Source organism: Amblyraja radiata, chromosome 2, assembly GCF_010909765.2.
Source record: "Amblyraja radiata isolate CabotCenter1 chromosome 2, sAmbRad1.1.pri, whole genome shotgun sequence".
Taxonomy (NCBI): domain Eukaryota; kingdom Metazoa; phylum Chordata; class Chondrichthyes; order Rajiformes; family Rajidae; genus Amblyraja; species Amblyraja radiata.
This window is the reverse complement of record NC_045957.1, coordinates 130824765-130850194: the sequence shown is the minus strand read 5'-3', so window position 1 is coordinate 130850194 and position 25430 is coordinate 130824765. Positions and strand designations below refer to the sequence as shown.

The following is a 25430-nucleotide window of genomic DNA, read 5'->3' as shown; positions in this document are numbered from 1 at the left end:
ATGCATCTTCACCGTTGCTTGAGCTGCCCCCTGATTTCATGGCATATGTGCCCTACCACAGCTGCCGAATATCCATCTCATTAAAAATGGATGTGAGGGTAGGATAACATAGAACTGGTGTGAATAGGTAAGTGATGGTTGGCGTGGACTTGCTGGACTGAAAGACCAGTTTCCATTCTGTATCTTTAAATCAATCAATTATACACACAAGTTGCTTATAAAAACATTTTAGAGCCTATCATACTCCTTCTGTATGTTTAACTTCTTGAGTTTTGATTTCTAAGTTGTAATTAAAAAATGCTTCAGCTATCAAAATCCATATTTCTAATATTGCACTGACAGGTATTTAATCACCTCAATGAATCCCCATCGTCAACTTTATCCCAATTAGAAAATTAATCCAGCTTCTTTAAGAAGCTAATTATCTAAGTACCTGCTCATTCGTTTGGAACATTGCATGTATTTCTTGATTTATTTCAACGATATATCAACACGGCGTTATCAGGGACAGGCAAAACACCAAAGTTTGAAATGGATTTATCTAAACTTCCGGCTTTCAGATAGGATTATTTCCCATGCTTTTTGGTATTTAAATAATCTGGCAAACTCTTTTTGGTTCCGAGGAACAAAGTTCAGTTTTAATCAAAAATGTTTAAGTTATGATTTTCAATATTATCCTAGTTGTCTTTCCCGTATCCTTTCCAACATACCAACCCCCCAAACAGCACCCGTTACGACAATGCATCTCCTCCAATTGTACATACAAAAGTGCCCTGGGGTGGAGCCGGGATTGGAATTTTGCTCACAATATACATGAGTGTTACCGAAATCTCTGCTCAAAGGATAGAATGAACAAGGACCTTGAGTGCAAGCGGAAACATGAGACTACATATGCTGGAATCTGAAGCAAGCAAAATACTGCTGGAAGAACACAGCGCGTCCCGTGGTATGTGCGCGTCCCGTGGTATATGTGGGCGACGTTTCGGGTCGAGATTCGGCACCAGGACTATTCTACCGACAGTTTTTTGTTACATTGAGAGCAACGTGCCATAATAATGGTGTGCGAAGTTGCATCATGTCATTGCATTCAGTTGCGTTGAAACCTGCCCAAAACGTGTCTCTTTTATTTTTGCGCAGTTCATATAAAACTGAAATGTTTGTTAAATCGCCGCGGCAACAATCCTGTGAATATCATTCAGGAGCCAGCATGCCGAATGTCAGAATTAGAACATTATGGATCACAAGATAGACTCGGATGATAAGGCTTTTGGGTTGATCAGAATAAATCTAAAGATTAGTTTGATTATGGCAAGTATATGTGAGGAGAAAATGAATGAATGAAAGAACAGTGACAAATCTCAGAGGGATGGGCTGCGAGAAAATAGGACGCGACGGCGCATTAACATGAAATATGACAGACCTCAAAACACTGGAGAATCAAACTGAGTCACACGATAAATTATTTATGTCGTAAGAGCCTTCCGCTACAAATTATACATTTTTTGTGTGTGTGAGAGACTGCTAACAAACTAGAAGAGGTTTGAATCTCTGCAAGGCATAAGAATATCATAGTAAAATCATCGAAAAACAGAGGTATCAGTATCTCCGCGAGAAACGAGTGGGGCGTGTCAATTCCATCTGGTAAGGGATTTCAGATATGGATGGGGTCCGGGAAATAGGCGTCACAATAACCCGCTGCCATTATTTTTGCCCAAAAATAGATCAATAAATGATATTTCTAGCAGAACATGCTGGAAAAATGTAAAATGTTGCAGAGAACTACACCCAAACCTGCCTCTCCCGGATTTGAATTGGGGTTGAATGAATAATCAGCTACGTGGCGGCATCAAACTATGGAATGTGTCGCCTAACCTCTCAACGTTGCAATTACACGCTCTGCCACAGAAAATAACTGTTCTGTGAACTGTAGTAAATTATCCATCCGTCCCCGCGCTTAATTTCTATGCAGCTCACATAGTGCTGAAGATCACACACTACAACGATCCGCGCTGCATCCACTTTGTTTCCTTTTTTTCCCAATGCATATTTGTTTTAAAACATGAAGGAATCACATTCTGCGGGCACACGTTGGAAAGTGTTGGGGGTTGGTGAAGAGTAGGCAAGATATCTGAACGGGGGCGTTTACTCGGGAATGTAGCAGCTTTAACAAGTGCATGGATGTTTATGTGTCTGAATAAGGTGGGGGGCGCTGAGGATAAGGGAGCGGTACTTAGCAGCGCCGTGATCACTGGCCGGCGGGGGAGGGGGGATCAGGAGCGGGAGTGCTTGTGAGGGGAGGGGGCTAAGATGAAGGAGCGGGAGTGTTTGTGAGGGGAGGGGGGTCAAGATGAAGGAGCGGGGGTGTGTGTGAGGGGAGGGGGGTCAGGAGAAAGGAGCGGGAATGTGTGTGAGGGGACTCAGGAGGAAGGTGCGGGAGTGTGTGTGAGGGGGGGGGGTCATGAAGCGGGAGTGTGTGTGAGGGGGGGGGGGTCATGAAGCGGGAGTGTGTGTGTGTGTGTGTGGGGGGGGGGCATGAAGTGGGAGTGTGTGTGTGTGGGGGGGGGGTCATGAAGTGGGAGTGTGTGTGTGTGTGGGGAGGGGGGGGGGGGGGGTCATGAAGCGGGAGTGTGTGTGTGTGTGAGGGGAGGGGTCATGAAGCGGGAGTGTGTGTGTGTGTGAGGGGGGGGTCATGAAGCGGGAGTGTGTGTGAGGGGGGGGTCATGAAGCGGGAGTGTGTGTGTGTGTGTGGGGGGGGGGGGTCATGAAGCGGGAGTGTGTGTGAGGGGGGGGTCATGAAGCGGGAGTGTGTGTGTGTGTGAGGGGAGGGGTCATGAAGCGGGAGTGTGTGTGTGGAGGGGACTCAGGAGGAAGGTGCGGGAGTGTGTGTGTGAGCGGGCGGGAGGAGGAGGAGGGGTGATGAGGTGAGGAGGGGAGGAGGAGGAGGGGTGGAACCAGCCTTTCCGTTGGCCCGGGGTTGGGAATAAATTGTTGGAAAGCGCGAGGAGAGGGAGGGAGGAGAGGGAGGGAGGGGATGGCGGATGAAACACTCGATCCCATTGGCCTTAGTGCCACACTATGGATGTAAACCCGCCAGTGGTTGGTCGCTGTCCGGCCGCTGTGTTCTCGGGTGATATTGTTCTCTCTTTTTTTTACGCGGATTCGGTGAAGGGGAGAAAATGAAGAGAATAATAATGGCGGCGGCGGCGAGGAGTCGGAGTCGGGCTTCACCTCGGTGTTGATTGAACCCTCCTGTTGTCCGTGCGAGGGGGAGAGGGGGCGATAGTGGCGGAGAAGCGCCGCTGGACTCGGGGGGGGGGGGGGGGGGGGGGGGAGTGGCGACTGACAGCAGCCGGAGCCGGAGCCGGAGGAGAGGAGCGGAGAGCCATGGCGGTGGTGGCGGCGGCGGCGGCGGCGGCGGGCGGCGAGTCGGCGGGACAGCGGCGCATGGAACATTCTGGACTGAGGGGAGGGGGCGTCTAGGCCTCGCTTCGTCCCGCGACGCCACAAGGTGCGCTCCCTCTCTCCCCCCCCCCCCCCCGTGACAGGAGGCTGTGCACCGAGACACACAGCAGATTGGTATACAAGGTAGACAGAAATCCCGGAGAAGCATCCGTGGAGCGAAGGGAATAGTCGACCCTTCTTCAGGGTTTCGTCCCGAAACGTCGCCTATTTACTTCAGCATTCTCCAGTTTCTCCAGCATTTCTGTCTACCTTCGATCTTCCAGCAGCTGCAGTTCCTACTTAAACATATTGTTACACGACTGGCTCTGCTTCAGTGGACAATTGATGGGTGGCGGGGACAGATGGATGGAAAGGGCACAGCTTGGGATGTGAAAATCCGGCTCTGTTGAAGATCTTGTGCAGGAGGACGGTGATTCCTCCCCCCCCCCTCCAATCTCGGAGCTGGCACATAGAATATAACATAAGCGTGGGAGATACTTGCAGGTTTTATATTTACATATCGCATCCTCTGTGAAATTAACTCGGGTGAATAATGACAGAGAACCACCCACAACAAATGGGTGGTTTGTCAGGAGCCGTTCGTGGGCACGTACAGGGGGGGGGGGGGTACATACAGTTAAGATTTGCTTGCAAGGCTGCATCTGAACCATCTTCCTTTTTGTAAATCAGTCACTTTTTGTTCAAGGGATCTTTGTGTTTTTCAGTTCTGGGTGGGGAACGCACGTATCCGAGTGTTGTGAGAGAATCGGAGGAGAAAATGAGTGACTGGGCTTTGGAAGGTGTTTGTAGCACAGCTTCTGTAGGAAAGGCTATCAAACAGGGAAAATATATATGTATTCCCCCTAAGCAAAGGAGGCGTTTCCTCGTTGAATGGAATGGGATTTGAGTTCCTGCCGGGAGGATTGAGTTTGAGTCGGAATATTATATGATTGCTATTTCTTAAGGCGAGCTGTAAATATCGTATAACTTCTATATTTGCGACAAACTGATAGTGTATGTTTTTTTTTTTAAATTTCAGATCGTTTCAGAAACGATGAAGAACGGGTAGATTGTCGATTATCATCTGGCTGCTTTTTTGTTGTTGCTGTTCATGGATTTTTCAACGTACCGAGCCAAGGGAGTGTTCTCCTGATCTGGATTCGCTTTAAATTGGAATGAAATAATGGCGACACGTAGGTCCTGTCCAAGTGAAGAGGAAGATGGAGATGTAAATGGAAAAAAACGCCCAAATGCTGGGGAGGACGAGGTATGACTAAGATTAGATGTCATGTCATTTTTAAAAATAAATGTAAATATAGTAATTTTGAGCGTTCATTGCTTTCACACTCGGCTCAATGCGAAAGGATCAGCAATTGCTTTTGTGCCTTTTGATTTACCATGTGTCATCTTGTCGTAATGGGCGCACTGCCCGCCAGGCTCAACAGATTATGCTCCAGGGGTTTAGCAAGGGCTTGTGTATTATAGGTTAAGCTTCTCCGCGTAAATTGTGTCAACTGTTAATTTTAACGGAGAGGTTGATTTGCAAGGAGAGGAGAGTTCCCGGAGCCCTGTTTCACCAAGTGTACAAGTGCATTCGAAAACATTGATCTATTTAATATTTGAATATGTGTTGCAGCGATAAGTTTAACAAAATACAAATTTTCAGGATACATTTGTAAATTGGCTCTACATTGATGATGGTAGCAACAAAAGCTTTTTTTTCAAATACCGGTTAAGTAAAGCGATCAGAAAATCCGTTGTTGGAATGACGAGTGAATTTAAGGCAAACCATGATTGAAATTGTGCGCGCTTCATTTGTTTTGGTTGATAAATTAACACAGAACCCAGAAAGATTCTAGTGACTGTTTATTGTTAATTGCTTTTCATTTTTAAGGGTACAGATAGTTTGTTGACTACGTTAATGTGTGAGGTTTGTAAAATTTTACATCAGTAAAGTTTGTGTAACCGTGAGGCATTGATAATTGAAAGTTGGAACTTTGTATGATGGACATATTTTACAATCGCAGTACTGCAGCCAAAGTTCTAAAAGATCATGCAAGCCTGCAAACATAATAGGCTGAGAATGTAAAACAAAACAAATACTGGAAGCACTTAACTGGCCAGGCACATCTGTGTCGAGAGAAATTGATAATATTCCATGTTGTTTATTTCTTTGAAGCTATGAATATATTCTGGTGGTCAATAATTTCTGCCTAATTTAAGAGGCTGCTCAATAGTCCTGATGAAGAGGCTATGGAATTGCTAAGGTGTACAGCGTTTGATGTAATTCCCTGATCTCCATTCTCAACAAATGAAACTGTGGCACTTGCATTTCACAGCATACAAACTAGCCAAATAATGTATAGTACCAAGAAGCCATAAATGCATTTTGCATCTCTGTTAATATTAGTACGATGATTATCTTGTCCAAAATCAAACTACTGGAAAAAATCAGTGGGCCAACATCTGTACTGCTTGACCCACTGCTTGACCTGCTCAGATCCTCCAGCAGTTTGTTTTTGCTCCAGTTTCTAGCATCTGCCATCTCTTGTGTCTCTGTTTTTGTCAAGACGGTCTCTGCTGTTAGATGTTTTAATGATGTAAAATAATACATCTCAAGTATGTGAATGCACATACACCTGCTAAACTTTTAATTTGTGTCAAGTTTGTAGGAATTTTGTTTTATGCTTTCTTGGAATTTTTCTTTCCAATTTTCAAATTGTTTTCCTGAACACATTAATTATTCTTTGCTCTATAGAAGATATGGCATCAAGGCGGGGCATTTGAGATTATGAGTCTATTGTATCATAGCGAGGACGTTTTCAGATCAAAAACTGAGGTGCATTGGTCTGTACATTTTTCTGACTTGCATGAAGTCAGAAAAGTCATGTCCAGACCAATGCTCCTCAGTTTTTTACCTGAAAATGTCCTCGCTATGATACATGAAGACATCAACCGCTTTTTGAATGTGGAGAGAATTTTGTCTTGGAACACCCATTCAGGCAATGTGTACCAGAGTTCTGTTATTTTAATCACATTCCACTGCAAGTCTCTCTGAATTTTGAGGTTGACATATTTTGCAGTGGCTAACAACATATTATTTTATGCTTCATGATTTATTGGCATGTATTGGAAAACCTATTACCTGTAAAACTAAAAGAATGCATCAAATACAAAAACGATACTTTTAAGATAAGTTTTTAAGAAGGAACTGCAGATGCTGGAAATATCGAAGGTAGATAAAAATGCTAGAGAAACTCAGCGGGTGAGGCAACATCTATGGAGCGAAGGAAAAGATGGTGTTTCGGGTCGAGACCCTTCTTCAGAGGGTTTGCACTCTGGCTTATGATGATTAAAAGATGTACTGGCATTGGAGGCAGTCCAAATGAGAGTCACCGGGCTACTTTTTGGCATGTGAATGTTGATCTATCATAAATGGCTAAGAAATTATATTTGTCTTTGGTAGAGATAAGAAGAATGAGAGTTGAAGACAATGAAACATTAAAGATCCTTTATGGGACGTCATAATGTTTCACTGGTGGGAGAATATCAAATGAGAGGACATTAGTAGCTTACAACAATGATTAGGGGCAGTCATTTATAACTGAGTTGCATAGCAACTTCTCACAGAGGGTGGTGAATCTCTGGAATTCTCTTCCCTGGAGGGTTGTGGATGCTAGGTCATTGGTTATAATTAAAGAAGTAAATAATTTTTTGAAAGATCAGGGAATTGAGGGCTAAGTGAAACTAGTACAGAAGAGAAAATGGGTGAAAGACAGATCTGCTATGATCATATTGAATGGCAGGATATGCTTGAGGGGCTGATTGGTGTAATCCTCAACCTATATATTTTTTTACATTCTTAACATTGTTGGTATTGTATTGGATAGAGCGGTTTGTGATGTTTTAAGAGAACAAGATAATTTCAGTCAGGTCCATTTTAAAACTGGAAAGGTATAGCATATTTTTTGTTTACAATATTGGTAAATTATGAGTTGCACCACCTGTGTGAAGAGTTTTAAATTATTTCACCCTTGGAAGATTTATTTTCCATATTTCAGTTCTTGTGTAATAATTTTGCTTTTTTTATCAAATTCCAAAAGATTTTTAAAAGCATGTAATATATTTTAGTAGTGGTAACTGTTTTCACTGTACAGAGTTTGAAGTGAGGGATAGAATTAATGAGGTTTAAGTAGATTATTGGGGGTGATTTGACTGAATTTGTGGAATGTTAACATTTAAAGTGGCATCAGTTCTGGTAGCTTTCTTAAAAGGAATTTGTTCAAATATGTGTAAGATATCCTTGTACTTGGCATGCACTTAAGGTACTCAATTGATAAGGTACTTATCAATTAATTACATAGCACTTTGGACTTAAGTATGCACAGTTTGTGGTAGTCCGAATAGTAACACTATGCTATAAAGGACATCATATATTGAAGCAATAACAAGTGTTCATTTTTTTTAGATGGATTGCACGTGGATCAAAATGAATGCAATAGAACTGAATTGATTAAAAAAATAATTTAACTCTTGTTTGAAAGTCAATAATGAATACCAATAAATTTATTAACCTGAGAACTTCTGTTGGCATCAACTTGTCCCTGATAGCAATTAGTAAATGAAAGTTAGTTTAAAAATTGTTCGAATTGCTCAAATTCAAAATCACTGGAAGAATGATATAGTTTTTTGAATGCATTTCATTTAATTGGCTTTTATTGCCCATGAAATGATACTCCCTGTTGTCATTTGTGTTTTGAAATAAATTTCTCTTTCAAGACTCTGTTCTTTAAGGTCAAATTCCAATTACTTTCTGAAACGGTTCTCCCAATCAGTCGAAGTAGTCCTTTTGTACTGTTCTGGCAACCTCAGTGCTTGAAGTTGTCGCTCATTAACCTTTATTTACACTGAAGGAACAAAACTTTTGCTACCGCTGCTCTGGTCCTTCTACTCTCCTCGGGCACCTGAAATAAACTACTCCTAAGAGTGTAATATTTGTGTTAGTAACACCAAAACCTTTTATGTTACATCTATGGAAATTAACAAGGGTGTCTTAAAATACCACTGTTAATAATCTTTTTCAGTACTTTTTTTCTCGTAATGCTGGTGTATATATAGAACATAAAACAGTACAGGAACAGGCTCTTCAACATAGAAACATAGAAAATAGGTACAGGAGTAGGCCCTTCGAGCCTGCACCGCCATTCAATATGATCATGGCTGATCATCCAACTCTGTATCCTGTACCTGCCTTCTCTCCATACCCCCTGATCCCTTTAGCCACAAGGGCCACATCTAACTCCCTCTTAAATATAGCCAATGAACTGGCCTCGACTACCTTCTGTGGCAGAGAATTCCAGAGATTCACCACTCTCTGTGTGAAAAATGTTTTTCTCATCTCGGTCCTAAAAGATTTCCCCCTTATCCTTAAACTGTGACCCCTTGTTCTGGACTTCCCCAACATCGGGAACAATCTTCCTGCATCTAGCCTGTCCAACCCCTTAAGAATTTTGTACGTTTCTATAAGATTCCCCCCTCAATCTTCTAAATTCCAGCGAGTACAAACCGAGTCTATCCAGTCTTTCTTCATATGAAAGTCCTGACATCCCAGGAATCAGTCTGGTGAACCTTCTCTGTACTCCCTCTATGGCAAGAATGTCTTTCCTCAGATTAGGAGACCAAAACTGTGCACAATACTCCAGGTGTGGTCTCACCAAGACCCTGTCAACCCAAGATGACTGTGCCAAATGTAATACAAACTTAAACGTACCTACTCCAAATGTATGTAATCCATATCCACACATTAATTTGCCTGTGTAAAAGCCTCTTAAATGAAACTATCATATTTACTTCCACCACCCCAGGCAGCACCATCCAGACACCTACACCTCTATGTTTTTTTCAAAATCTTGTCCTGCACATGTCCTGTAAACTTTGCCATAAACCTCAACTTAAAACTATTCCGTCTAGTCATTGATATTTCCACCCTGGGAAAAGGTTCTGGCTATCTACCCTCTCTATGCTTCTAACAATTTTATAAACTGCTATCCAATCTTCCCTCAATCTCAGACGCTACTGAGGAAACAATCCAAGTTTGCCAAAGAATAAACAATCTGAAGAAGGGTTCTGACCTGAAACGTCACCCATCGTTTTTCTCCAGAGATGTTGCCTGACCCGCTTAGTTACTCCAGTACTTCGTGTCTATCTTCGGTATAAACCAGCACCTGCCATTCCTTTCTATACATCCAAGCTTGTGCACCTTCTCCTTGGAGCTAATGCTCTCTAATCCAGACAGCATCATGGCAAACCACTTCTGCATCCTCAACAAAGCTGCCACATCTTTCCTGCAATGGGGTGGTCAGAACTGCACTGTTTTCCGAACTCCGCTTAACCAACGTTTTATAAAGCTGCAGAATGACTTTCTGATTCTTGCACTCTACGCCCTGACTGATAATGGAAAGCATATTGCATGTCTTAACCACTTTACCTACTGTGTTTGTCACTTTCAGAATGCTGTGTACTTGTACCACCAAGATCCTCCTACATCAATGCTGTCCTACTAGTAAATGTATATATTCCCCTTTAGATTTGACCTCCCAAAATGCAACATCTCACACTTGCTTAGATTAATCTCGATCTGCCATTTCTCCACTTGTATCTGTAACGTATCTATATCCTGCTGTATGCTTTGGCAGCCATCCTCACTGTCCACAACTACACCAAATTCTGTATCTTCTGCAAACTTACAAACCAACCCATCTACATGTTTGTTCACGTCATTTGTATATAACAGCACAGATCCCAGCGCAACACCGCTGGTCATGGATTTTCAGACCGTATATCTTTTAATCTGGATTGGCCTATGATGAATGAACTTGTCAAATGTTTTGCTACTCCAACTTTCGGGGGGGAGTGGGGGGAGAGAAAGTAGGGGGGGAGAGGAAGGGAGAGGGCAGACTTGGACTCAGCGAGCGGGTGGCGCAGACACTGAGTGGGCGGGGCCGACTGCGAGTGGGTGGGGCCGACCGCGAGTGGGCGGCGGGCCTCGGGAGCGCTCGGGACCTCGGAAGACCTCTGAAGCCCTTGAAAGCCCAACCAAATTACTGTGTGTTCAGTGGCTTCAATCCAGAGCCGGGGGAGGGAGGGTGGCTGGGCTGCGGGTCGATTGAGAGCGGGCGGCCACCAAATCACTGCGAGTTGGGGGGGTTGGGGGGGGGTGATGTAACTCGCAGTGCGTGGAAAACAGATAACGGCCGCCGCCGCAATGTTCCAGAACTTCAAGGAGCCCAGCAGAGCGCGCAGCACGACCTGAGCAGCAGTTTAAAAACGCTAAGTGACAAATTTAAAGAAGTGAAAGTTAAGAAGCCAAGAAGTACAGAATACAGAACGGGTGATGTCACTCTCAGCGCGAGCAGAGGCATGCAGATCCATTGTGACAGCGCGAGCAGAGGCAGGCAGGCAGAGCCATTGTGACGTCATCAGTGAGACCATCTTGTTTATTTACCAAGTTATTTCAAATTTTTGAACATTTTCATAAATAGCTCGGGAAATAGTGCATCAAATTTTCAGAGGAGGTGATTTTTGACATCATGCGTAAATCTCTATCGGAATATGTAAACAATTCACCGTTCGTGCATCGTGTTTTCGAGGAGATGTGAATCACAGCGAACAATAAACACACACACATCCAAGATCAGAGTTTTATAAGCATAGAGATATATCTCTGAATCTGGTGTGTCTGATGCAAATTATCCATATCACCAGAACACAAAAAAGTGTCTGCCCATGTAAGAAATGGCAAGTGCCTCTGTTATTGCAAGAGATTTGAGCCCTTGTAGTTATATAGTATGTGTGACCTTTGATCATTTCAAATTTCATTCAGTTGGTGATGACAGGTTTTTGGAATTTTGTTTGAATTAAATACATTAATATGTTTGGCTGTTTTGATAATGAAGTGATTCAATAGGTTTTCTAAATTAAACAGAGGAAGGTTAATTCATTGCTAGAACCACAGCAACTGTTCCCTTATTACCTGACCTTTTGAAATTTAATTTACGAATGTCTTTTTGTCGTAGGCTACTTATTTTTGCATGCACTGTTGATCAGGGAGAATAATTGTTGCCAATATGTCTCTAGCATCTTTCCAGTTATATTTAATGATTTAATGCTTTTACATTGTCTTTAAATATATGTGGTTACTTGTGATTTGCAGTGGGGGGTGTGTTCTCTTTTATTTGAGTTTGATAGAAAGAAAATTATTGAAATTTCTGGTGCCTGCATATGTATTCATATGGGCCTGTCCCACCAAGGCGACTTTTTAGGCGACTGCAGGAGACTATGCGGTCGCCACATGTTCGCGGGTGGTTGCTGGGGAGTCGCCTTCATGGTTTTGATGAGTCCCCGCATTCCGGGAACTAGTTGCGGCCTCATTATGGTCGCCGCAAATTTTTGAACATATTAAAAAATTAGCGGCGACCAGAGTAGCGATAATTCTCGTGCAGTAGGTGGGTCGCCAGGAGGGCCTAGCGGGTCGCCAGGATGTCGAAGGTTCTTGTAGGTTGTAGCCGGTGCTGATCGGTGATTTTCATTGGCTCATTGGGAGAAAAAAAACGTAAGCAGTAGATTTCAAGGATAACCGACTGGTAATCTTAAATGTCTGCCGAGCTTCACAGACGTGTATCTCTGGCTTCTTAAAAGTTGTCTTCACTCATTCTCCCCTCCCCCCCCCCCTCTTTTAAAGGACTTGCGTGACCCTTCCCTTACACTGCTTTCACCGTCTTAAGTACAGCGCCAACCTTCCTGTTCATCGCGGTGTGTGTCTGTATCACATTGACTTTGCACCGTGTGAATTTCACTCAGACAGCGCCCCCCCCCCCCCCCCCCCCACTTGTCCTGTCCCCTGCCTGCATAACGGGCTGGTGAAGGAAGCGATGTGTGTGTGTGTTCCACTCTTAACAGTCTCCGTTCAAGTCTTCAAGTCGCCGGTTTTTCTGGCAACTGCCGGCGACTTAACAGTCGCCTGAAAAATCGCCTAAGTGGGACAAGCCCATTAGTAAACTCGTACTTTGGTGGATTCAGTGGAGACGAAGACATGGAAATTATATCAACTGAGCGAAACATCTAAAGTGCAATGACAAATACATTTAGATTTTATCTTTATTTTCATTATTTCTATTAAATTTTGCCATAGTTAAATTATAACTAAAATTAAATTTGCCTCCTTTTCTGAGCGTACGGGTGGCAAAGGTCAAATTATTTTATGGACCTTTACAGCTATATTTCATGGGCACTAACAAATATCACTTATAACATTTATTATATCAGATTATGAACCACTTGTTTCTGTTTATCATCGGGTATTTAAAAAATCATGTAAATCTGCATCAGCCACCAGCTTCTTGGGCTACTACAGAGCTCATTTAATATATTTATCAACAATTATATTCTGCTGGATGCATGTTTCTTTTCCAATAATTTGGAGAGTGTATTTCTTCTTCTCGAATTGTGCTCTTGTCTCCCTCCCATCAGAGACCGATCCATATCAAGCCCAGAATTTCATTTGTGGTTCTGTATAGCCCAATTATGGTCTTCACCCTTCTGGAAAATGTTTCCACAGTTCAAAAGAAGTTTGCATCCTGATGTCCTGGTTACTAATTAACTCATTGTTTATATTAAGAATGTACAGTAAAAGTCAGATAATCCTTTACGCTCTTGTGACTTGGGTTAATCATATAAATACCACCAAACGTTTTAAATATATTATGCAGTCAGTGATCCAGATAACTTTAAAGGTTAAAAGGGAGAGGTCCAAGGAGAGAGAATTGTTTTCATGAAGTCCGGAGGTCTGTGACTAGTGACATGCCTCAGCGTTTGGTGCTTGTCCCATTGCTGTTTGTCATCTATATCAATGATTTAGATCAGAAAGTACAAGTCACAATAATCAAGTTTTCAGATGACATTAAAGTGGGTGTAATTGGAGATGGTGAAGATGGTTATCAAAGAGTGAAGCAGGATCTTGATCGATTGGCCAGGTGGCCTGAGGAATAGTTGTTTGAATTTAATATTGAGAAATGTGAGGTTTTGGGAAGTCTAGCATTGGGAGGACCTACACAGTGAATGGTAAGGCTCTGGTGAATGCTGTAGAAGAGAGAGATCTAGGACTGCAGGTACATAGTTCATTGGAAGTGGCATTACGGGCAGAAAAGGATTTTGGCACATTGGCCTTCATCAGTCAATTGAATTGAATTGAATCCCTTTATTGTCATTCAGACCTTATGGTCTGAATGAAATTTCGTGCCTGCAGTCATACATACATCATACAATAATAAACAACAGTAAACACAAATTAACGTCCACCACAGTGAGTCCACCAAGCACCTCCTCACTGTGGTGGAGGCAAAAAATCTTAGGGTTACTGTCTCTTCCCTCCTCTTCTCCCTCTGCGCTGAGGCGATTCCCCACCGGGCGATGGCACAACAGTCCCGCGGCTCACCGAACCCCGCAACGGGCCGGCTCAAACACCGCGGCCCGGGGGTGGTCGAAGCTGCCGCCCTCCAGTCCAGCATATGCAGCTGCTGGCCGGCGGCTGAACCCAGGACTCAGGTCACCGCCGCCAGAACGCCGTCCCAGCCACCAGAGCACCGTTCCAGCCCCAAGCCAGATCGCCCTCACGTGAGTGCCGTTCCTCCCTCGGGCTGGGCCACTCCGACGGGAGTGCCGTTCTCCCTCGGGCTGGGCCACTCCGACGGGAGTGCCGTTCTCCCTCGGGCTGGGCCACTCCGACGGGAGTGCCGTTCTCCCTCGGGCTGGGCCACTCCGACGGGAGTGCCGTTCCTCCCTCGAGCTGGGCCACTCCGACGGGAGTGCCGTTCCTCCCTCGGGCTGGGCCACTCCGACGGGAGTGCCGTTCTCCCTCGGGCTGGGCCACTCCGACGGGAGTGCCGTTCCTCCCTCGGGCTGGGCCACTCCGACGGGAGTGCCGTTCCTCCCTCGGGCTGGGCCACTCCGACGGGAGTGCCGTTCCTCCCTCGGGCTGGGCCACTCCGACGGGAGCGCCGCTCCTCCCTCGGGCTGGGCCACTCCGACGGGAGTGCCACAGCCCCTCGCGGGAGAGTCTCGGCCCCTCGCCAGGCCGTCCTCACGGGAGCGCAGTTCCAGCCCCGAGCTGGGCCGCCCTCACGGGAGCGAGCCCAGGGCAAGTCCTGACAGGCTGCCTCCGGAGTCCCGAGGTCGCCAGCTCCGCCATTAGGCCTCAGTGCAGATGGAGGCAGAGAGGGGGGATACGACGAAAAAGTCGTATTCCTCCCAAGGGAGAGACAGCAAGCCCCGTTTCAACCCCCCACCCATCCACATAAACACAACCTAAAAACCAAAAACGCAACTACACAAAACGAAAAAAAACAACACAAAAAAGTAAAGACAAACGGACTGCAGGCGAGCCGCAGCCGTTCCCAGCACCGCCACTGAGTATTGAATATAGAAGTTGGGAGGTCATGTTACAGTTGTATAAAACAATGAGGCCATATTTAGAGTATTGTGTTCAGTTTTGGTCACCATGTTATTGAAAAAATGTTGTCAAGCTGGGAAGGGTGCAGTGAAGATTTACAAGGATGTTGCCAGGACATGAGGACCTGTGCTATAGGGAGAGGTTGAGCTGGCTGGGACTTTATGCCTTTCGGCGCAGGAGGATGAGGGGTGATCTTATAGAGGTGTACAAAATCATGAGAGGAATAGTTCAGGTGGATGAGTGAACCAAGGAGTTGTTATAAGGGGAGCGGTCTCTGTGACAGGCCCAAACCCCCTCTTCCCTGTGTCCCACCTGATCCTGTAGCCTTTTTTCCTTTCCCTCTCCCATTTCATCTAAATTCATTACTCTGGCTTCATAATTTGCAACTCTTCTACCTTTTGTCTTCACTGACGTTTGTCCAACCATCTGTCTATCCAACCCCACCCCCCACTCCCTCAACTGTATCCACCTAGCATTCACCAGGCTTTGTCCTGCTCCTCTTCTCTTCCAGCATTCTTGCCCCTCACCACAGTCAGTCTGTAGAAGGATCCGGACCCGAAACACGTCTTATCCGTATTTTCCAGAGATGCTGCCTGACCCACTGAGTTACTCCAGGTCTTTGTGTCTATTTTTGTAAACCTGCATCTGCAGGTTCTTGAGTCTGCAAGGTTAGACAAGATGTTGGATACTGTGTTCTTTAAGTCGTAAAGAGAATGTAAATCAAGTCGTAATGGGAAAGATAAATATTATTTGACATGGCTGCAATTATTTTCTTCGTTTTTTACTTGTGTAGAAGGGGCTGCATTTTCTCTGGCCACAACCAGATTTTCTGAAGACACTTCATATCTGAAGAGTTTGTACTCTGATACGGCATCAGAGAACGGTTTGTACTATTGGTGATTAGCTGCGGGTTGCACATTGGAGCTGCATGGTAATGTGCTTGTGAAGAGCATTGATGTGTTAGTCCGAGCTTTGAGCTTTATTTATGGGGATCCCTATGGTCCTGTGGGGAAAGGGCGTATTCACAGTGTGACAGTTTGCATTATAGTAACACACAAAGGAATTTATAATGGAAGTTGACTGCATGCAGATGTAAAATGGCTCAATGGACATAGATTCAGTTCTTGTACATTGTGTTTTGGTTCTCACAGATTCTAAACCTACATGCTCTTTTATCTCCTTGCTAATGGTTTATTTTTAATTCCAACAGAATTAAATGAGAATGTAATATAACTGCTCTGCCTTCTGATATTCATTTAGGAAAGAGAAAGAGACTAAAGGGGAATAAAGAAAACCATAAGAAAGGAAAGGAAATAATAGCAGTGACTTGGAAAATTACTGAATTGGAAGAGTGAAGTGGAAGCAGATAGAAAAGTAGTTGCGCACGGAGGAGAGTGAAAATGGAACTATGAGATGCGTACCACAGATGTAATAGCAGATAATAAGGATGTAACTCAACAACATAATTTTGAGAGATTGAAATGAATGCTAATTGGAAGCTACCCACATTTAAAAAATGTAAAATAGAATGAAAATTGACTACATTATAGCAAGTAGGAATGAAGCCCTGCACATCCAAAGTCGACATGGTTATCATGGCAGGGTTCGGTAAAGTATCTCAGTATGTCAATCAATATTGAGGTTTTATTTATGTGTACACTTCCTGGATGACACTTGCTATTATGTGCTTCTACATTGATATATTATTTCTGCTATTAAATATCAAGATGATTTTGCTAGCTTCTCGGGTCTGTAAAGTGGTAAATTTGTCCAAAAGCAAAAATATTGCAGATGCTAATGATAACGCACAATGATGGTAACACAGAAATGATTTTTTTTACATTTCAGTTTGCCTTTATAATTTAAACACTGGAATAAAGTGAATGTAATTTGAAGGCTTAAAAACTCTAAAAGTAACAAAACAGTAAATGGGTAGGATGGGGCTGATTGGAGGATAGATATCGAGCAGAGCACGACACCACCTGAGATTACAAAGCCTTGCCACCATCCACAAGACACTGTGGAAGGGTGTTGAAAATCTTTTCAGTTGTCTGGTTAAGGGCAGCTCCAATAATACTCAAGAAGCTTAACACTATTTAGGACAAAGCAGCTAGCTTGGCTGACTCCCCGCCAATCACTCTACACTAGACTCGCTCTGTTGCCAGTATATAATGCACTGCAGTGATTTGCCCAAGGTAGTCTGACAGGATCTCCTGAAAGTACAACCTCATGAACGATAAAGGACAGTGGCAGCAGGTGCATGGGAATGCCAACCCATGCAAGTTCCCTTCCAACTTGTGCATCATGCTGATTTGGAAATGGGTTGTCAGTTCTTCTTCATTGCTTGGTCCAAATATTGGAATTCACTACCCAGCAGTGCTGTGGGAGTATCGTCGCCAGATACTGGTTCAAGAAGCTGGCTCATTATCACTTTCATAAAGGTTTTTGGGGATGGGCAATAAATACCAGGCTTGCGAAAGATGCTTGGATCTTTAACATAACTTAACATAACTTTAACATAATCTTTAACATGGTGTTTAGACGATAACCTCTCCCTCAATGTCAACAAGATGAAGGAGATAGTTATCGACCTCAGGAAGCATGGTGGATTTTATGCCCCAGTTAGCAACAATGGTGCCGAAGTGGAGACGGATGGGAGCTTCAAGTTCCTTGAATATTACCAATGATCTGCCATGGACCAACCACATTGATGCGGTACCTATCCAAAGCCTCTGCTTCCTGAGGAGACTGAGGAAATTTGGCACATGTCAAGTGACTTGGAGTCATACTGCATGGAAACAGGCCCTTTGGCCCAACTTGCCCACACCGACCAACATGTCCCATCTGCCTGCCTTTGGCCCATATCATCCCTCTAAACTTATCCTATACATTGATGTAAATGATTCTTAAAAGTTGTGATAGTACCTGCCTCGTATACCTCCTCCGGCAGCTCATTCCATACATTCACACCACGGTGTAAAAAAATAGTTATCCCTCTGGTTCCTATTAAATCTTCCCCACTCCCCACGAAACCTATGTCCTCTGGTTCTTGATTCCCTCACTCTGGGAAGGAGACTCTGTGTTTACCTGATCGATTCTCATGATTTTGCACACGCCTATAAGACCACCTGGTGCTTCAAGGAATAAAGTCCAAGTCTGCTCAACCTCTCCCTACAGCTCAGGCCCTCGAGTCTTGGCAACATCCTTGTAAATCTTCTCTGAACCCTTTCCAGCTTGACAGCATCTTTCCTATAACATGGTGCCCGGAACTGAACACAATACTCTAAATGTGGCCTCGCCAATGAATTATACAACTGCAACATGACCTCCCAACTTCTATACTCAATATTCTGACTGATGAAGGCCAATGTGCCAAAATCCTTTGTGACCACCCTATCTACCTGTGACGCCACTTTCAAGATACAATGTACCTGCACTCCTAGATCTCTTTGTCCTACAACACTCCCCAAAGCCTTACCATTCACTGTGTAGGTCCTGCCCATGTTAGGCTTCCCAATATGCAACACCTCACATTTCTCAATAATAAATTCCATCAACCATTCCTCAGCCCACCTGCCCAACCGATCAAGATCCTGCTGCAATTTTTGAGAAGCAGCTTCACTATCTATTATGTCACCCAACCATGTATGATCTCCTCCAAATCATTGATGTAGATGACAAACAGCAATGGGGCCCAGCACTGAACCCTGAGGCACACCACTATTCATTGGCCTCCAGTCTGGAAAAAAACCTTGTACCATCGCCCTCTGCTTCCTTCTATGAAGCCAATTTCTATCGATTCAGCTATCTCTGCTTTGATCCCGTGCTCTTACCTTCGAGAGCAGCCTACCATGCGGAACTTTGTTGAATGCCTTGCTGAAATCCATATATGCAACGTTTACAGCTCTACCCTCTGCAAAGAAACCTCAATCAGATTTGTGAGACACAACGTCCCACGTACATGCTGACTATACCATATCAGCTCTTGTCCATCTAAATGCATGTATATCTTATCCTTCTCTAATAAATTTCCGACAACAGATGTTAGGCTCACTGGCCTATAGCTCCCAGGCTTTTCCCTGCAGCCTATCTTGAATAGAGGCACAACATTTGCCACCCTCCAGTCTTCTGCCACCTCACCTGTATTTATTGACGATTCGAGGTCTGGCTACCTTCATAAGCATCAGGACCTTCAGCACCACTTTGACCATCATACTGACTGCTCTCAAGACACTTCCATTGATTGCTGCAAGTTTCCTAGTCCTCGTGTCTTTCTCCATGGTAAAAACAGAGAAATACTCGTTGAGGACCTTGCTCTTCTCCTGTGGCTTCACGTAGACGTTGACCACTTTGATTCCTGAGGGGTCCCACTCTCTCTGGTCACCCTTTTTCTCTTTATGTATTTATAAAATGTATTGCGATTATCCTTAATGCTACCTGCCAGAGCTATCTCCTGTTCCCTTTTTGCTCTGTTTCCCTTTTTTAGCCTGCTCCTTAATTCCCTAAACTCCTTCAGGGATATACTTGATCCCAGCTGCTTATACCTGTTACATGCTTCCTTCTTACTCTTGACCAGAGCCTTAATTTCTCTAGTCATCGAAGCTTCCTTATGCTCGCCTACTTTGCCCTTCACTCTAATAGGAATGTGCATGTTCTGGACTCCTGTCAGCACACTTTTAAAAACATCCTACTTCCCTGACGTTCCATTTCCTTCAAAATTCTTTCTCCAATAAATTTGAGCGAGTTCCTATTTCATACCCTCAAAGTTGGCCTTGCCCTAATTTAGAATTTTAACTCATGGGCCCGCCTTGCTCTATCTATTATACTTGAGTTTGTACTGATTATCAAATTGAAAAGCATGCAAATCAAAGTTTTTCACTGTACCTCAGTACACATGACAATAATAAACAAACCTATCCCTGAAAATGAATAAATGAAAGTTAATAAATGACAACTGATGTTCAGATCATAAATGACTGAAGAGTATGTTGTGGGGTGGTTATGTTCCATGAAAGTGGTCATTGTTGTGAATTTTTTTTTGTGTGTAAATGGTGTGGCTTCACATTATCTGCACATACGTCAGAAATACAATTTGAGAAAATGTCATAATGGAATAAATATTGAGAAAAGTTCATGATACAACAAATATTGAAGTAATCAAAATTGTCCCAAAACTGAGTAGGGAATGCATTCTTTGAAATTATTACTCTTCAGGGAATACTTTGTGCTTAATCATAGAGCCTTTATTTTAACACGTTTCTGTTCAGCTCCATGGTCCTTGATAACTTTTTGCATTATGATGTCTTACTCTGCTGAACAGTGGCTTTGAAGCTTTTATTTCTCAGCCTCTCACAAATCTTGTTACTCAGCACCTAACTTTCACACCCTCCACTCCCCTCCCTGAATCTGTGCTATCCTCTGGATTGTGACAGTATTTTGAATGGAAATATCGAGAAAGTTTTTTTGCAATCTTCATGCGTTAGTGAATCTCACACCCTAGCTTAGTAATTTTCTGAGTTGGAGACGATCCTGCAGATGTTTGTACAGGCCATTCCTGCAGTCCATAAACTCTTATACTGCAGTCTATGTTTAAGAGACACTTACACCCACTTAAATAGACGAGGCATAGGGAATTACAGTTTTAAAGCAGTTAGAATTAGAGTAAACGAGACCAAGGTGGACCCGTTGGGTCCCGTCCCCTCAATGCGCGGTTGCGGGGGGGGGGGGGAGGGGGGGCTGCGGCTGTGGCAAAAAGTTAACATAGTTGTAATTAGGAGGAGAAGAGGAGGGAAGAGACTGCAGCCCTAAGACTTTTGCCTCCATCACAGTGAGGAGATGTTGGGTGGACTCACTGTGGTGGATGTTAATATGTGTTTATTGTTGTTTTTTATTGTATTGTATTATATGTATGACTGCTTAAATTTCGTTCAGACTTCGGTCTGGATGACAATAAAAGGCTATTCTATTCTATTCTATTCTATTCTATTAGCCGAAGGGCCCCATGTCTGTGCTATATGACTCTTAACTCAGTAAAATCAAAACAAATTTTGATCAGCAAAAGGCCTGACTAAAGCCTGAGGAATCGCTTAAAACTGATTAGAAATTTGTAAAGGAGTCAAGTCTGACACACTGTAACTTTACTGAGTATTTAATAAAGGCACATGTCAAACACGTCCCAGTACTGACTGCATCTAGTCTTCAGGCGTACTGGAACCAAGGGAGGAGCAAGGGAAAGACATCACAGTTATACTGAGATGGCTGGGCGTGGTTAGTGGTATTGAGGTAGCTACATTATAGGTTGCATGCATAAACCATCTACATCCTTTCCCTTAGAAATCTAAAATTGAAGTTATAACAGTGGCAGTGTGATTATACAACACATGCAAATTTAAACGAAATCACCGTAGCGGACAGGAGGTTTGACAACCCGACCCGAGCGTGTGCGTATAGCACCATCACCCTCCCCACCAGATAGAAGAGGAGGCGGAGCAGTAGCAGCCGGGAAGGAGATAGTCGGCGGAGACCCAACCGGGAATGCGGAAGGTGACCCAACCGGCACGGGTGATCCAGGAGGAGGAGACGGGGGAGAAGGAGGAGAAGGAGAACGAGCAGGGGAGGAGATCATCTGCCCGAACCCAGGAAGCGCAGAGGGAGGAGAACGCGGCAAGCGAACTGACCGGGGCATGCAGGGAGCTGTGGGGTAATTGGTAGTGGCAGGCTCGAAACGCAACGGAGGAGCGTAGGTATCCGCAGGAGGAGGCTGAGGCTCGTTAACGGCCAACAGGTGCTGGCGGCTCCGGCGGTAGAGAGTTCCATCAAAGTCCACCAGGTAAGATCTCGGGGAATCGTCCACACCAACACCGGTTGCGAGTCGGGAGAATCCGGTGGCTGTTTGCATGCGGACGACCTGGCCAGGCAGTAGTGGTGAGAGCGGGCGGCAGGACTTGTCGTGAGAGCGGCGCTGTACCTCATGCCTGTGAGCAATCCGTTGCAGGACGGCGGCAGGCTGGAGGACCTTGGGCACCAGGGATTGTTGGGCGATCGGCATCGGTGGGCGAAGCACGCGGGACATCAGACGCTGGGCAGGGGATCGCATGGTAGGGTCCCGTGAGATGTTGCGAAGGTTTAGTAGACCCTGGTAGAAGTCATCATTGGAGAGACGAGACTGCACGAGCAAATTCTTGGCACTGCGGACAGCTCGCTCGGCCAGGCCGTTGCTCTGCGGGTATTCAGGGCTGCTGGTATAGTGAGTGAAGTTCCACTTCACAGCGAAAGCCTGGAATTCTGCACTGGTGAACTGACGGCCGTTGTCGGTCTGCAAGCGGACCGGGGACCCAAAGGTAGCAAAGTGTCTGCGCAGCTTACTGATAACCATTTCAGAGGTGATAGCAGGGAGAAGGTCCACCTCGAACCAGTTGGAGTATGAATCAACCAACACCAGGTAGTGCTTGTCTCGCCATTCGAATATGTCAGCAGCCAGCGAGGTCCAGGGCATGGCAGGCGCAGGCTGCTGCAGAAGTGGCTGGCGCTGCTGATGTGGAGCAAGAGTGCTGCAATCAGGACTCGGGCTTTAATGTACTTGGCCATGCCGGGCCAATAGTATTATTCTTGGGCATGTGAGACAGTGACATCGGCTCCGGGATGCCCCATGTGGGCAGCGTTGTAGTACAAGTCTTATAGGGAGGCAGGGACGACCACCTTGTGACCCTTGATGATGATGCCGTCCCGGAGCACCAGTTCGTCGCGGACCAGAAAGAAAGGGTGGGCACCCGCAGGCAGTGAGGTGCGTCTGCTGGGCCATCCCCGCTGGATGACAGCTGCGAGCTGTTGCAGGTCGGGGTCGTTGGCGGTGTGCTCAACCAGGCACTGCAGCTGCTTAGAGGGAACAAAGTTGACATTTAGTACCTGCAGATCCTCCTGCTCGTAGGGGTGCCTGTCACAGGAGGACCGGGGGGCCCGGGACAGTGCGTCAGCCACATGCATCTCGGTGCCCCTCTTGTACACGATCAGAAAGTCGAACCGCTGGAGCTGTAACATCATGCGCTGGAGTCTAGCTGGAGCGATGTGGATAGGCTTATTGAGGATGGTCACCAAGGGTTGATGATCGGTCTCGACGGTGAACCTGGTACCGAAAAGGAAGTCCTTGAACTTGGAGCAGGCGAATACAACCGCAAGAAGCTCCTTCTCGATTTGTGCATAGCGCTGCTCAGCATCTGTCATGGTACGCGAGGCATAAGAAATGGGCTGCAGCGAGCCGTCATCATAGAGTTGCAGGCAGGCAGCCCCGAGTCCGAAGCGGGAAGCATCATACGTAACTACAATTGGACGTTGCAGATCGAAAAACTTGAGAGTCGGTGTGCTGATCAGCTTTGTTTTGAGAAAGTCGAAAGCCTGCTGGTGTTGGGGAAACCAGGACCAGGCAACGTCTTTTTTCGTCATTTGCCTCAGGGGTGCGCTCAACTCACTGAGGTCGGGGATAAACTTCCCCAAATAGTTGACTATGCCCAGGAAACGTTGCAGGCTGGTCACGTCGGTCGGGGCAGGCAGCTCGGAGATAGCGTTGGTCTTCTGCGGATCAGGTTTCAGCCCGTGGGCTGTGAAGATGTGGCCAACATAGGGTACTTCAGCTACACGGAACTTGCACTTTGACGGGTTAAGTTTTAAGTTGATCTGGCGAGCGCGGTCTAGAATCCGTCGGAGGTTGTGGTCGTGCTCAGCAGCATCTTTCCCATAAACCAGGATGTCATCCACGATAATGGCACACGGCAGGCCAGCAAAGAGTTGCTCCATGGAGCGTTGAAACACTTCGCTGGCAGAGTTGATGCCGAACGGCATCCGCAAAAATTTGAATCTTCCGAAGGGGGTGCCAAAAGTGGTTAAGTCAGAGGAGTGTTTGTCTAGAGGTATTTGCCAGAATGAGCTCCTGGCATCAAGGACAGAGAACACCGTGGCCTGACCGACCTGGGCAGCAACATCTTCTACAGTCCTCATGGGGTAATGAGGACGTCTTATTGCCAGATTTAAGTCTTTGGGGTTGATGCACACCCGTATCTCGTTCTTACCCTTCTTCATGGTGGCGACCATGGTGGAGACCCACTCGGTGGGTTCGCTGACAGCTTCAAGCACTCCCATGTCAACCATGTTCTTCAGCATGGCTTCGACCTTGCCCTTCATGGCAAACGACACCCTGTGTGGAGCACGGACCACTGGTACAACCGACGGGTCAGTTGCGATCTTGTATACAAGGGGCAGCTTACCCAGATCATCATCGAATAGGTCAGGGTACTCGGAGAGTGGATTCAGCATCACCCGCACTTCGTGGACAGTACGGTCAAAGGACACCAGCCCGAGATCCTGACAGGCCTGATTGCTCAACAGAGTCACACAGTCGCAGTCAAGAATGAAAAACGACAGGTCACGGGAAGATTTCTTCAGCACACAGTGGAAGGTGGCCCTCCCCACAGATTTTAGCTCCTCTCCCCCATAAGCACGCAATATGGAGCGATCAGCAGTTAACAGCTCATTATTTCTTATCTTCCTGAACAGGGATGTTGACATAACATTCACTTTCGCCCCGGTGTCCAGCTTAGCAGTGAAGGACTTGTTGTTGACAGTGACAAGCACAGAAGGATCGGAGAGGCGAGATTGATTATGAAGGAGAGAATAAACACTGGCATCTCCCATGGAAATACTGGGCTCAGAGTCGAGGGCAGTGTCGACAGAAGACTGGGAACCGAATTCGTTATCAACTTGTTGAAGGTTGTTTAAAACTTGTCTGGGAGCTGGAGGAACGGGAGCGACAGGCAGCTGAGAAATGGTTCATCTTCTTACAGAAATTACAAGCTTTACCAAATGCTGGGCACTGCGACTGCATGGAGTGGATATAATTGCAGTTGGGGAACTTCTTGACAAGCGGGACCCGAGCGGCATAAGTCAGCCGCGGTGCAGGGCGAACGTTGTCTTGCTTGCGACGGGGCATAGCAACACCAGTCAGATTAATAGCCCGATTGTCGGATCCCCTCTGCCCATGTAGCAGGGCAACCACCTCAGCTATACAGCATGCATGCATAGCCTCAGTCAGGGTGAAATCCGGTCTTCGCAGCAGCTCTGCTCGTAGCTTCTGATCTAGCATGCCGGTGACCAAAATATCTCTGGTGAGCTGATCACGCATGGTCTCGAAACGGCACCGCTGAGCAAGGTAGCGCAGGTCAGCGATAAAACATTCAACAGGTTCATCAGGCTGCTGTTTCCTTGTAAAGAATCTAGCCCGCTCCAATATACGGTTGGAGGGCAAGTCACAAATCTCCGCAAACTTGCGTAAGAGACATACTGGGTCGTTGGCAGATTCCGCCGGCTCGACGACCTGGTCGTTGTCATCCAGGACCGCTGGATTGTAGTTGAAAGCCTGAGCTTGTTTCACAGCATCGGGACCGGCAAGGTTCAGCAGGAGCGAGGCTTTGACCGCATCAGGGTCATTTCGGTG

At 45.6% G+C, this 25430-nt stretch overlaps 1 protein-coding gene across 4 annotated transcripts in view; it reads left to right on the top strand.

The window, feature by feature from the left end:
* Positions 1–1494: 1494 nt before the first annotated feature.
* Positions 1495–25430, top strand: part of arhgap21 (Rho GTPase activating protein 21) — a 182279-nt gene continuing 158343 nt past the window's right edge. For 2 of the 4 annotated variants that reach the window (XM_033015814.1, XM_033015789.1), the window contains exons 1-2: positions 3020–3508; positions 4481–4708. In XM_033015814.1, coding sequence (XP_032871705.1) covers positions 4625–4708 — 84 coding nt within the window. In that variant the 5' untranslated portion in view covers positions 3020–3508; positions 4481–4624. Of the gene's footprint in view, positions 1642–2982; positions 3509–4480; positions 4709–25430 lie in introns of those variants that run through there. The other 2 variants (XM_033015808.1, XM_033015799.1) reach the window with 2 other exon arrangements.